General features: G+C 40.6%; 2 protein-coding genes across 5 annotated transcripts; both read left to right on the top strand.

The window, feature by feature from the left end:
• The first annotated feature begins 215 nt into the window (after positions 1-215).
• On the top strand, positions 216-3,584 carry LOC112900237 (DNA-directed RNA polymerase III subunit RPC4-like). Of its 2 annotated transcripts, XM_025969024.1 has the most exons (11): positions 216-394; positions 775-867; positions 944-1,005; positions 1,116-1,185; positions 1,282-1,324; positions 1,974-2,054; positions 2,268-2,305; positions 2,384-2,447; positions 2,528-2,616; positions 2,791-3,003; positions 3,087-3,584. In XM_025969024.1, the coding sequence occupies exons 2-11, from the start codon at positions 805-807 to the stop codon at positions 3,240-3,242; spliced, it is 879 nt and encodes a 292-aa protein (XP_025824809.1). In that variant the 5' UTR covers positions 216-394; positions 775-804; the 3' UTR covers positions 3,243-3,584. The 2 variants fall into 2 exon arrangements, with proteins under 2 accessions (XP_025824809.1, XP_025824808.1); XM_025969023.1 differs by having other exon boundaries at positions 2,268-2,447.
• A 2,228-nt stretch (positions 3,585-5,812) lies between these two features.
• Positions 5,813-14,053, top strand: LOC112899476 (zinc finger CCCH domain-containing protein 27). 3 transcript variants are annotated; one of them, XM_025967961.1, is made up of 6 exons: positions 5,813-6,006; positions 7,469-8,280; positions 8,885-10,036; positions 10,220-10,537; positions 11,176-11,707; positions 13,528-14,053. In XM_025967961.1, exons 2-5 carry the CDS (start codon positions 7,504-7,506, stop codon positions 11,704-11,706), a joined length of 2,778 nt encoding a protein of 925 aa, XP_025823746.1. In that variant the 5' UTR covers positions 5,813-6,006; positions 7,469-7,503; the 3' UTR covers position 11,707; positions 13,528-14,053. The 3 variants fall into 3 exon arrangements, with proteins under 3 accessions (XP_025823746.1, XP_025823745.1, XP_025823744.1); XM_025967960.1 differs by having other exon boundaries at positions 5,814-6,006; positions 7,416-8,280; XM_025967959.1 differs by having other exon boundaries at positions 5,815-6,006; positions 7,399-8,280.
• Positions 14,054-14,441: the final 388 nt, after the last annotated feature.

The following is a 14,441-nucleotide window of genomic DNA, read 5'->3' as shown; positions in this document are numbered from 1 at the left end:
TCGAAATGCGTTTCCTCCCGGGGAAACGGAATGCAGGCTACCCTATGGCTGGTCTCGTGCTCTGAAAAAAAAAATAGGGCTGTCATGTTCATGATTCATAAAACGTCAGTCTTGCAACCATCCATAATTATAAAAGTATTCTTGTACTTTTTTGGAAAAAATACAATTGCTAAATGAAACCTAATCAGACTCGTTGCGCCCCACTGGTGCGCCGCCCTCGCGCTCCCTCTCCCCGAACCCTTGCTTACGCGCCGCCCTCCCAACCTTCTGTTGTCTGCGCCGCACCGCCCTCGCTCCCTCCCTCCGCTGCTTGCGCCGCCGCCGCCGCCCTCTTCTCTCGGCGCAGTAGCGCACCGCCGGTCCGCCACCCGCCCTCCGTCCCTCGCTCCCTCTGGTACTGCGATTTCAAAGTGTGCACTGCAATTTCTTGTGGTTTGTATGGTTAGACATGTAGTGTTCTCATGATCGTGCCCAGGCGTTTCAGCACTAAGCGCCACCTGGTCCTCTTCCTCTGGATGCCACTAGAATCGAGAGCATTTGGTTCCTCTTCCTCTTAACACCTTTTTCTTCTGATCAAGGGAAACAAGTTCCCTGACGTTAAAAACCGTCTGTTTATCTTGGTCAATGGATTGGGAGCGTTAATGTTTTCACTGTATGTCGTGGTTTTGACATCTAGAATAGAAGTTGACAAGCAATTTCGAGTTTCTAATTGTTGTGCAAATTGTAGTCAACTTCAATGCTGATATGTTGTAAGCTTAACACACCGGTTTTCAGTTCCACTCTTGTAGGTTTTGTGATTTTGTTATGGACGACAAGAGTAAAGTCAAGAAGGAAGTAAATGCCCCCCTTGGACCTCCTCCTCCAAAGGTTGATATTTCCTTGGCTGTTCACAATGTCGGTTTCTTCCAGTTTAGTGCCTAATATTGTTGTTTCTCAATGTAAGAGAGGACTAAAATTTGCACCCAAAGTACCCGTGAAGAAAGCCGCTAAGCTTGTCCCGAAAAAGTATGTGCTTGGGTCCACATTTACTTTCCTATAACTTTGATAGTTTCCATTTGAATTTTGCAAGATCGGCAATTTCGGTATGTGGAATGTGATTTACTGTAACTTGACAGGGAACCAGTTGAGGATAGCAAGGATGAAACCATCAATAAGGAATTGTTGATGAAACTTAAGGCATCACAGGTACTAATTGTTGTATTTGGTTCTTCATTTGTTGTATCTGCACGCTTCTCCCTCGATGCTTTGTTCATTTATACAGTTTTTTGTTTCATTTTGCAGATTACAGATCCCTTTGCAAGAAGAATTAAAACTGAGGAAAAACGTAAGGGTACTTATTTATGTTCATTCCATGCTTTATAGTCTAAATCTCATCAGTAGCTAGTAAATTTGTTATTCCTATCTATAAAAAAAGGTGTTATTCCTACAAGCTGAGTGTGCTTACAGCTACTTCCGTCAATGGCTATTGATATTCAGTTTGCTTTGTTGGCAGCCTAAAATATATATAGGTACAAATCTCTGAGGCTATTAATTAAACATGCTCGAATAGTTTCTTACCACTTTACAACATTTGCAGATAAAACTGCTACTTGTGCCTTGCACTTTTATGAACAGTCTCTGTTTACTAAGTTATGTGTATCTATTTCTTTACTTCATTTGAAAAGCATTGTTCTGCAAATAATTGTAAAAAATATATATGTTGCATCGTGTTGAATTGTCTTAGAAAATGCATTGTGTTGGGCATGCACCGAACTCTTTCTTTCCATGTCTTGAATTAGGTCCTAAAAATTAGTACATGTAATACAAGGTGACCAAGGATTGTTATAGAGAAAGTAATATATTCAATTATTACAATTATCAAACTAGTAGCTCATGAATGCTGATAAATATACATTTTTTTAGTATTGGTGTAGATTATTTATTTTTATTTCTGCTGCACATCTAGCTAATGATGTACTGTTCTGTTTGCATAGCAAAAAGCCGAACACAAGTTGCATTTGGACAAGGAAATTCTTCTTATGCAAGATCTTTTCTTATACCAAAAAGTTCTTCAGGTATGCATGGAAGATATTTATCTTCATTGTTCATAATATTATGAACCGTTCGCTATGCATTGTTGTTCTGAAAAATTGTATTAGTCTGCTGGCTGGGCTACATTTTTTTCCTTCTCTCTTTTAAAAGAACATAGAATATATGTAATACTTGTTTATGCGTACATATTGCTGTATTTAGACCTTAACTCCTCTTTGTTTCCATTTGATATTCAGATGAAGCAAAGTTACCAAAAGAATATGCAGAGCCTTGGGTGAGGAAAGATCAGATTACTAATGAGGATTGTTTCCTATTCAGATCTTATCCATTGGTTTCCTTTTTTTTATTACAGGACTATACCCATACTGATTATCCTGTTTCTCTCCCACTGAGGAGGCCCTACTCTGGAAATCCTGGTATGCTGTTGTCTTTCTAGTTGAAATTGCAAGAGCTTTTCTTCAACTGGCCTTACACCATTCCTACATCCCAAATGCAGAAATTCTTGACGAGGAAGAATTTGGAGAATCTTCTGCCAGCAGAGCTCAAGATGCTGAATTAACCGCAGCAGAAGAGCTTGGGTTAATGGTATATATCGTTGCAGATTCCAAAACTGTTTTAGTTCTGGTCATATGCATCAAAGCAAAATCACTTTGTGAGCTCCATTGTATACACTAAGAAATACCACTGAACTGCCTAAAACGCATATGGTTATACAGGCAATTGCCATTACTGTTCTCTTATACATTTCTTTGTTCACAGGATCGGTCAGATGAATCACAGTTGCTTTTGGTCCAGTTGCCATGCTCTCTCCCTTTACCAATGCAGCCACAATCAGTTTCTGAGCCTAATAAAGGCTCTAAGGAGACACGTGAGGGCATGAAACTCAAGGAGCTTCCTGCAGGTTATATGGGGAAGATACTTGTATATAGGAGTGGTAAAGTGAAAATGAAGATCGGGGACATACTCTTTGATGTGAGTTTCAAAACTGGAAGTATTTGTGTTTTCTGTATAGGTTTCGCATGCAGTACTCAGATCACAATCAACAAATTGTGCAGGTTTCTTCTGGCTCAGATTGCAAGTTTGTCCAGGAAGTTGCAGCAATTAACACCAGAGAAAAGCATTGCTGCACGGTGGGGGAGATCAGCAAGCGCGCTGTTATCACCCCCAATATTGGATGTCTGTTGGGTTCTGCTAACAAGATGGAAGAGTAGTTCATTCATTTCTTTTGCGATAACCATGGCCATATCCCGTATGCCACATCGCAAGGGAGTTTTGTTTCTTCAAGATAACAACTTGAGAGTTTACCATCCAGAGTTTAGATCTAGGAGAAAAGAGTCTCAGGAGATAACAATTTTGATGTTAAACAAAAAAAAATTGAAAAAACAATAAGGAGCCAGATACGAGGTCTCAGAACAAAGGAGCCAGTCGCAAATACAGTGCTGAGCTGAGGGGTAAGAAACTTTTATGGATCAAAGGTATCTGCCCGGCTTTATTGAAAGCGTATGCATGACCTCAAGTTGGGGACCCCAGCTGACATAAGCGCTTTCTGTCTACTCCCTCATTTCCTAAAAGAGTGTTCTTTTCGATTTACCATAAGTCAAACTATAGTATTATGATTATTAAGTTTTTGTGTCATATGAAATATACGTCATTCCCTAAAATAGATATACTATGAAAATATACGTCATATGAATCAAATGATATTTATTTTTGCACCATTAGTATTGATATTTTTTTGTAAATTTGGTTAAACTTAAAATAATTTGGTTTAGGACAAATCTTAAAGAACACTTATTTTAGGATGGGACAGAGAGAATATGAGATGTTGAGCTAAAAGGAAAAAAATAATATTATTATGATTATTAAGTTTTTGCTCTCCTGTTCCTTTACACAATTTTCGAAATGAAGTGAAGATTAATGTATTTGCATTTTGCAATAGTGTGTTTCTCGTTACATTTTTGTGCCGCATGTGGAAAGATGTAAGCTTGATGGTTGCGTGTATCGCGGAACGTGTTAATATTTGCTTGACAGTTCATATACAGGGTTCTGTAGGGGGTTTGAGATTTGAGACTGGTGGTTTGATCCCAGTTTTCTGATGACCGACGAACTCTTGTTTTGCAAGTATTTCCTTTGACGCTATTTCTATTCCTTTAAAGTAAAAAAAACACACACTTGTTTTTCCAGATCAGAGGCGTAGCGTAACACCTACAAGAAGATCATCACTGTTGTGAATTGCTGCTAATTGTTGATTTAGTGCTGTCCCAAAGGATGGCCCAATGAGCATCGTGGCAGGCGTAAAATTGCAATCATGCTCGAATGTTGTGTTTCTGTCCTGGTTTGGTGGGATGAAGTGGGTTGAATGCACTTCTTCTCCCATTTAGGTCCGGAGACATGATGCGTGGATGAATATGTCCATAAGAAACTCTTGAGATTTTGATGGAAAAATATTCTCCAACAGCTTCTCTAAGTGGTTATCCAAATATAACCATCATCCATTCCGCATTTATCGCTAGCCAAGAATAGATAACGAAAATACCTTTCTCGAGCGTACACAAGATATAGAAAAGCTGTTGGAAAGTGAAAATATATAGAAAGTGATTTTTATACAGAAGGCTCTCCAAATGATACCAAATGATAATTTAGAGAGTGAAATTTAGAAAGATGCTTTAAAAAATGAATGGATGAGTCAAAGTGAATGGATGAGCCATTCTGTGTGATACGTCAGTATGATGCGTGTGGGTTGTGGCCAAGCTATACTCGCATCGAAGCTTCGCACAAACATGATGATGCACTTCAGGGCAGGCGGACTCGAGTTGCTCATGTGGGTGAGATCCTTCGACACAGTGGGAGCAGCTTTGGCACTGGCAAGGTCCTCTAGCTCGAGCTGCTCTGGCATGTTAGGGTCATGGAGGAGGGGGCGGCATCAGGGCAGCGGGCGACGGTTGGCTACCCAAATGCAGGCGTCGCGAAGCATGAACGGGAAGATATGCACAAAGTTGATGTGTGGGGCTCGGATGGTGGCTAATAGCGTGGAAAACGACCGTGCATCGTATCTGGCTTAATTCCTTCTTAAAAAAATTATTACTCTCAACCCAACACGAAGTGGGACATCACATCCCATCCCCAAAATTACTGATTTTGGAACTAATTTATGTACACATGAAATTTAAAGTTCAAAACTCATTCAATTCCCACATCCGCAGACAAATTGCTTGAAAAGGATACCGAGGAAAAAAAACACAAAAGTTACTGTTCACATCAAATCTATTCATTTCCTTTTTTATTATGCTAGCTACGAATTTTCACTACAAATGTAAAAGGATGATATAAAATATTATTAATTCCATAACCACTTATCTCAAGAGTTTTTGCTGGGCCTACGTAATTTATGCATACATGCAATGATAATATTGATATGGATAATAAGTATGCATTTCCTTTTATAAAATTGTTGGCATGCCTGCAATAAAAAAATTAAGAATTAAAATAAATGCTAATGGGGCAGGGCAGCTACAACCATACACGCACATACTACAATTTAGGAATTCAAGTCTACATGTAGAAATAATTAAAAAAATGGAGCTTATTTTACCCTTTAATTAATATAAAAAACGTACCAAGGTGAACCTAGCCAATTACACATGACGAATGATTACTTCTCGGCCAATGAATTAGCCTGATGGATGAGAATTTTTTTGCGGGTACTCATGGAAGAATTGAAGCTTGAGATTCAGCGGCGTCGGCACGACAGCAGGCAGACCAGACCAGAGAAGGGAGGGCAAGAAAACAAGAGAGCAAGAACCCTAGCCTTGCTTCCCAATACGGCAGCCCAGGACAGAATTACCGAAGTGCCCCTCGCCATTTAACCATCTCATCTCCTCACCTCCCCGACGGCGACTCCCCTCGAGCTCGCCCTCCTCCCCCGCCTCGCTGCCGTCGCCTGCTCCTCTCCGGCCGGCGATCCCGATTCAACTGGTAAGCCCCCGATTCCGTGGCGCCCCTTGGTTCCCTTGCCCAGCAGCCCGCGCGGCCCTGGGTCTGCTGCTGAATCGGCGAGTCGTAGGAGCGAGGGTGGGAGGCGGCCGGCTTGCCGTGTGTGGTGTACTGCAGTACTGGTGCGATTGCCGCGGCGCTGCCTCGCGGTTTGTTCCTGGTTTAGGTTTTTGGGTCTGTATTGGTGATTGCTGTTGGCTGGGAGGCCCCGGATTGCAGTCCGTCGCAGGGGCCGTCGGGGCACGGGTGTGGGCAGCACAAAATCGCCCCCTGACTCGAGGACGAGCTCCATTTCGGTGTTGTCGAGCGGTCTGATTGGCGAAATTCTGTCATGAGAGGAGTGGACTTTTGAGGTCAATACTGACTATTATTTCTTTCAGAGGGGTATAGGGTTGTAAATCATTTTATTGTTTCCTATGATAGAGAGCTGTCGAGCAGGGCAAATTGGTAGATGCTTGATTTTAGCGTGCTAAATTTTACATTGGTCTTTAGTCTTTCTGACATTTGCTCGTCGCCATTTTATGGATAATGTGTACATGCTGCTCTCTATTTCTCCCTATCTGTTTGTGTTTATCTGGCATGCAACTGCTGTCTAGTCCAAACAAGTATCACTTTACGCATGATGTCTGCCAGCTTATATGCATATTGTTTGCTCTGATCAACATGAAATTGGATTGTATTGGGATTTGGGAATGGGTTAATCTGCATGAGAGGTCCAAGGAATATCAAGGTTTTTGTCCAATAGTTCAGATGCGGTATGTCTTTTTAATTGCAGTTTGTATTGGTGATTTTGCTGATATCCACTATCCGTCAACAATTCAGTGGTATTTTACTTATTGAAATTGCTAGGGAGTAACCTCAACCAGTATTTCTGCCCCCCATATTTTGAATGTTTCTAGGAGCTAAATAGCATTACTGGAGGGCAGAGAAATCTCTCACTATTTTCTTGTGCCAACTATTTGCATGTATGATGTTGGTCAAAATTAGGAAAGCTAACAGCATGCACCCTACTGTTACATTTCTTTACGTTGCTGGAAGCAGCATGAGAAAATCTATTAATATTGTTGATTTGAGTAACTGACTTGATATGTATGTTTCACCTTGACCCTTAACCGTAGACTGGGTTTTCTGTTCGCATAATCCCAATCCCACTAATAGTTCAAGTATGGTTTGGAAAGCTGAGTTAAACTGCCATCTGTGCATTTCCTGTTTTAAAAAGGAAAAGAGTTATATATGGCCTTCCCACTTTGCTGTAGTTCTGGACCTATTCAGTTTGTTGTTACTATGGTATTTTACAACCTACTTGTTACCATGATCATTCATCAGCTTCGTGTTCGATCACTCATTGCTGTTTCTGTGTTGTGCCTCATGTAGTGATATATTGACTATAGGACTAAATCGCTTCTTGGAGTTGAATATGATCAAGACAATGAATACATTGTAGATGTGAAGTTTGCTGCTAGCTTGGTAATCTTGAAGATGCTTGAAGAGTCATCATCTCCAGCATTGGATGCTGACAGGATAGAAGCTCCTTCGCCAAAGGAAGAAAATAATTCGACAAATTCTGAAGCTGCTACAGATACTGAAGACATTGAAATCAGTGATGATGATGATGATGACCGCAACCACAAGCACCGAAGACGGGAGGCTAGACCACAATCTGATGAGAATACAGAGGAGCAACATCCAGGGATATCTCTCAAAAAAAGGAGCAGGGTTTCTGGTAATGAGCAACCTTTCGACGGAGCTGGTTCTCAAGGAGAAGCACAGAAGGATTTTGTGCCAAAATTCAAGAGGTTTCCTGGAGCAGGAGCTCACAGTCGAGCGCCTAGAGTGAGCCAATCCTTCCGATCCGATTCATCAGCTTCTGGTGCTGCTCGCCCTCCTATGACACGAGGAAGAGGACGAAATGGTGCACCCTGGGCTCAGCATGATCCCAGATTTAACAACCTTGATATGATGGATTTTGCATCCCAGATGGCTTCACAAGGACCACCCGCACACCCTAGCTTATTTATGGGCACTGCATTGCCAAGTGGTCCATATGGATTTATGCCTGGAATGCCTCATGGGATTTTGGACCCAATCCACCCCCTTGGAATGCAAGGTCCTATTCAGCCTGCAGTATCTCCTTTGATTGATCTTGGCATGCCTCGTCAACGCTGTAGAGACTTTGAGGAACGTGGATTTTGCCTGAGAGGGGATATGTGCCCCATGGAGCATGGTGTAAATAGAATTGTTGTTGATGATATGCAGGTATGACTATTTCACACTTTTTTTAGAGCATCTAATTCACACTCTTTATAAATCATAATCTTCTGCATAGTATCCTTTAATCTTTTGCTTATCTGATGTGTTCCACCCTAACTTCCTAGGATATTCTTGTTAGATGTACATATTTTATGGATCCAGATTAGTTCCTTATATAGTTTTTTTTGGGTCAGTGTGATGGCTATGTTCTGCCAACATAACTGTAGCCTTGAAAGGCATGCCCTGAGCTCTGTTATCAGTTATCACTAGCCTGAGTTGTGACTCCTGTGATCAACGTTACTCACAAATGTCACAATACCCTATCCAAAATCCAAACTGAGAAATCCTGTTGAATTTTATACCATATCCAAAATCCAAACTGAGAATTGCTTTTAAGTTTTATATCTTACCACAATTAACTTTGGCATGCCTTAGATTTTTTCCTTCACTTTAGCATTTTACCTTCTGATTTTGCTTGAGTTAGTTTTTGTTTTAAAATATAAAAGATTAAACTTGTTATGGGTGACAAAGTTAGGCTGAAGTACTACTAGATAATCTTCTGTCCTGAGGTAAAGACATTGAATTTGATATAATCTTTATCACTTTGCAGAGTCTCTCGCAGTTCAATCTTCCAGTATCAGTTCCAAATGCTCAAGGACTGGGAATCCAAAATGAGGGAGGAAGTGGTTCTGTTAACTTATCAAGTCTTGGAGGCAGTAAAAGTGTTCCTGCAAAAGATGTCAAAGCTGGTGTGGCAAGTGATGCAGTAAAACCAAATGGAAGCACCAGTTCAGTTGTTGCTGATGCTGATGTATATGATCCTGATCAGCCTCTATGGAACAATGAACACCCAGAAGCATCATGTGCTGGTTTTGTACATAATGATGCTGGAATGTGGAATCCTGAATCCTCAGGCTATGAAATGCGGCAGGAGCATTCGAACCATGCTGTTGCTACTGATGGTTCACAGAGTTTGAAGTCTTCTGTTTGGGGCCGGATAGCATCAAAGAGAAAATCAGGGGGCAGTAACACAGCTAAAATTACACCAACAAGTAACACAGGAAACCAAAAAGGTGATTATGATGAGATGGCTCCCAGCACGGCCCAAGTAAAGTCTGCTGCTGCTAAGGATACTAATGGTCAATCCAATTCGAGAATATGTGCAGATGTGGGCCGGCAAAGTAATCGAGCTGCTCACAAAGCATCCCGTACACTTTATGTACATGGAATTCCCCAAGAAAGCAACAGATGGGAGGCCCTTCTCTCGCATTTTCAGAAGTTTGGTCAAGTAATAGATATTTATATTCCATCTAACAGTGAAAAAGCTTTTGTCCAGTTCTCAAAAAGAGAAGAAGCTGAAGCTGCCTTGAAAGCTCCAGATGCTGTTATGGGCAACCGCTTTATAAGGCTATGGTGGGCCAATAGAGATAGGATTCCTGATGAGGTAGAGGGTAGGATCCCTGCAAAATCTTCCCAATCATCTACTACGCTGGCCAATTCTGCCCCTCAGCCATCTTATCCCAACAGAGTCAAGGAAAATGCTCAATCTACAACTCCAAGGCCTAGTTCTGGATCTTCTGCTGAACCATTGAGTTCTGGTACAGGTTCTAAAATGCTGTCAGCAAGCAGTATAAAACCAATACCTCATGCTCCCAAAAGGCATGAAAGTCTAGAACTATTGGAAGAACTTCGCAAAAAACAGGAGATCTTAGCTCAGAAGCGTGATGAGTTCCGCCGCCAATTAGAGAAACTTGCAAAACAAGTACTTACTTTCCCCCTATCCTGGCTTGAACTTATATTGTTTACTCTGTAATTGTTTTTTGTTAGATGAATAGACTTTTCTTTATTAGGAACAGGCTGAGTGTTTATGCTAAACTTGTCCTATTAGTTGCCCTTTTAGCTGTCTCTGCTGCCGATTTCTAATAAGTAAACAACTATATTGCAGAAAGGTTCAGCTAATTCGGTTAAGCATGCAGAGGCCAGTGGAAAAGAAGGGTCTTCTAATGATGCATCAAAAGTAAAGGATGCAAGGTCCATCAGCGTGAGGGCTGAAGGGTCACAGGAGGTTTCTGGTTCATCGGAAAAGAAAAGTTCTGGAGAGTTGGCTTCATGCTCACAAAAATCTACTGCAATATCCACACAGAAATCAGCAGTGGTTACGAAGCAGACTACTCTGTTAGCACTTCCACAGAATAGGTTTAAGCTTGACAATCGAACCACATCATTCAGAATTCTTCCACCTTTGCCTTCTGATATTGCAAATGTAAGTTCAGCATCCAACCAAAAACTATTCCTCGACATTCTGAAAGTGTTAAGAATATGGTGCTTTTTTGTGAGAGTTTTGTCTGTGGAGCTCAACGTTTTCCTGTCAATATTGAAGATAAGCATATACTTCAACTTATGGGGATAGATGAGCACATACTATTTAAACTCCTTAGCTGAATTTTTGGCTAGGTATTAAAAGTTTTAAACTGCTGATAGTTGGTTTGAGTGGATGTAAGTACGCAATACGTTGGACCATGTATCTACTGCTATATGTATTATCTAGAATTCTCTAATGGTATTTGCTTCTTATTCTTAGGCTATAGGATTTGCATGCCTTGTGCAACTGCTTTACTGTTACATCTTTTGTTATGGATAATGACTAAGACTTTAACAATAGTTATGTACTACTGCCGTATGTGGTGAGCTGGAAGTTACAGTCTTGTATCTACATTTAGTGGCAAGAGGAGCTTATAAAAATCAGTCTTCCATCTGTGTTCAACTGATGGCAACAAATTCTTTTATTTTCAGAAAAGAACTCACCTTTCCCTTGATTTCTCATGATGCATTTTGTGTTGATGTGTTTGATTACAAGCTGTTCATTTTATTTCTGATATCTTTTACTATTTTTATTTACAGGAATCCATCTTGGCAGACCATTTCTCATCGTTTGGGGAGCTTTCATCTGTTGTTCTGGAAGATACTGAAGCCCATAACCCTGATGCAACTTTAAAACCATCTCTGAGTTGTTCAGCCTGTGTGACTTACACAACACGACAATCAGCTGAGAAGGCATTTATTGGTGGTAAATCTTGTAAAGGGCATGCACTACGATTTATGTGGTTAACAGCATCTCCTGGCTCAAATAATCATTCTAGACCTCAGAATACTTCAGTTCCTACCAGGGCCTCCAGTATTTCTGGCCATACGCAAAGCATGTCTTCTGAGTCCCCCAGCCCTGTTGGGAAAATCTCATCTACTGCCACATCTTATACGGCAGCCATTCCTCATAATAAAAAATCAACTTCAACTGCCGAAAGTGGAAAGACTTCTCCAGTTGGAATTTCCAAAGCTTCAGGTTCTAGTTCCTCTCTATCGTCAAATGATGAGTGTCCTCCTCAACATGGATCAACAAGGAATGTTATCTCAGATTCTGCGCTTCCACAATGAGGTACATTGCACCTGATCATGGAATTATCCTACAGTTCTTGAAATGGTTAGATTTGAATTTGTTGCTAATTACACAATAAGTGTTGTTTTTGAACATTGGCACGACCCCGAAACACAACTTCTTTACTAACATGAATATATCCTGAATTATGTTTCATGGTGTCCACTATTTTTCATGAATTCAATCAAAATATTCATGAAGATACCGATACCAATGTTTAAATACAGACTACACTTGTTCCAAAACTTTAGTTTTTATTGGAGGGAGTATGTTCTAGGTCATTGGCACTTTGTTACGTGCATGATTTCAGGATTGGTTTTTTCACTTGTCTACCTGCCAAATAATAGTTCATGCAAAGGGATTCACTGATGCTGGCAAAGTATGCCATAATGGCGTAGTGTTATGAGTATAACAGTCTGGTCGTATGCAGTGTTTTAAACATTATCTGATCTAGCCTGCTCCCTCCAGCTGCATATGCATGGAGCCCAGCAGTAGCACAGCAACTAGAGTAATTCAAATTTTAACCACCCACCCACCCCCGGTGACCCCCTTGTTTACAGGGAGCTCAATAAGTAGGTATGCTTATCTCAGATAGGTTGGCTGTGATATTTTCATAGTATGACAAGGAATGTTATATATTAAATCATATGCAGTTGAGACGGTAGTTGCTTCTTGTTCTTAATAATTAATTCCAGTAGCCTTATATTACTTTCATTGGTTCAGAATCCAGAATATATGTATGTGAAGCTTGCCAGAGGGGGCGTAACAGGCTTCATAAAGCATTATGCTTGGCTTGTCCAGTTTCCAATACCTCTGTCGTTCACCCAAGTTTTACCATGTTAGAAACTACACCGAGTCTATGATCTTCCCTTGTATCAGCATTGTTGTATGCATCTTCTATAGTTGTCTAGAATGGGGCTTAGTTATTTAAGCCCCAATGGTTAGTACACAGTGAGAAATTCTCTGAAGCAACTCGATTAAAACCTGTCTGCCTTCGCCTAGACTTTGATTGACACACAGCAACATTGGTTGCTGATTGCCCTTTTACTTTTTTGTGTGTTTTTACACATTTGTCTTCTATCATGTCGCACTTTGTTTTGCCTCCCTATTTTACTGCAAGCTGTTTCATGAAATATATTCCTTAGTTATTGCGGATTATTCCTCCTGCTGGTGTGTTGAATCATGTTACCTCCAATGCATAATGCAATAAATTATTGTATTATTTATTTATTTTTATGTACATGATAAGATCATCTGTGAGCTACTGAGCTTAGCCTACAACTGCCAAAATTTATTTGAGACACATTTTCCTATCCACTTTGGCGTATCAAAGAACTGCTAGTGTGCAAGACTCGCATAAAACCTGGTTGCATCCAACTTCCACATCTCCTCTAGTTCACAAGCAGTGAGACGCCTCAGCTGCTGACAGGTTGGCAAGGGGCATTATACATGTTTGCACTAATCTTGGCGGCTGAGGATCCCCATTGAACGTGTCTCGCTGCATGTTCCAGCCAAGACAACAGATAACAGAAGTTGGATGGAACCAGTTTTCTTTTGTGCATGATACTTTTTGTTGTTTGATACACTTGTGCACAATACTTTTTGTTCTTTTTTTTTGTTTGATACATGGCAGATGGCACATTGGCACAAGACTTGTAGTTTGTGCAATCCACTAAACCTCTTTGTTATTGACATGATTGTTTGCGTGTACCGATCCTAAAAAACCACCGTCTCTTCTTTAGTTTTTCTGTTTTCATTTGTTAGCATGTTAGTTTTCCCTCTCTAAAACAACTGGCATGCTAATGTGCTTTTTCCCACAGGTTGATGGTATTCAGACGACTTGGACGACTTGGTGTTCCGAAGCTTGGATTGGCTTGGTTGCTACATAAATCTTCATCTAGCCAAATTCCCGTGCACATTTGAAGTTATTGGGAGATCTTCTGAAGACCTTGGTATTAATTTTGGGGCAGCATGGGTAAAGACCCACAAAAGGGAAAATGGATGGTTAAGGATAGGAATTCAAATGTACACTGGGGCCTTTTACCCACACATCGGGAGTCACTGTTCAATCTTATCGTTCTCCATGAGAAATTATGGGGTGTGCTAGATCATCTGTGCACCTCATTTTGGGGTAGCATTATGCTGAAAGCAGTTGATATTATGCTAGTTCTGTAGTTTGTAGCTCCTTGCTGAAAGCAGCTCCGTGTGGATTCTGTTATGAGCTCATTGAACACTAAACTCGTAACTCCATCTAGGCCCGCATGTCCAAAACTTCTGTTGTGCATAGCAAACTAATAGGGCATACGTAACTGACCCATTCAATGCAAATTTTGTGTTTACCTAAAATCATCTGTGGTATTTAAGGATTCTTTAAAATAATCGATGCCGTTGCCCTTGTGGCCCCGTTCTTTCTCTGATTTCAAATTTAAAAGATTGCAGCTTACGGACATGCCAGTATCAGTATGCCACTGAAATAGTGACTGTTCTCTCATGCACTCGCTGTTTCGAAGTATAAAATGTTCAGTCCAAATCAAACTTCTCTGATGTTGACTTGGGTAAGTCGGGTTAAAGCAAAATATGATACTCCCTTCGTCCCATTAGAAATACAATTCTAATCTTTTTTTAGACAGATTAGTGGTGGCGTAAAAAAAACGCTTATACCTTCATTTGTTTGCCACATATTTGTAGAATTTTTTTTTCAAATACAGGATTGCACACTTCAGAGACGGAGGGA

This window comes from Panicum hallii, chromosome 7 (assembly GCF_002211085.1).
Source record: "Panicum hallii strain FIL2 chromosome 7, PHallii_v3.1, whole genome shotgun sequence".
NCBI classification, from domain to species: Eukaryota; Viridiplantae; Streptophyta; class Magnoliopsida; order Poales; family Poaceae; genus Panicum; species Panicum hallii.
Note: the sequence above shows the minus strand (reverse complement) of the source record. Positions and strands in the feature narration are given on the sequence as shown.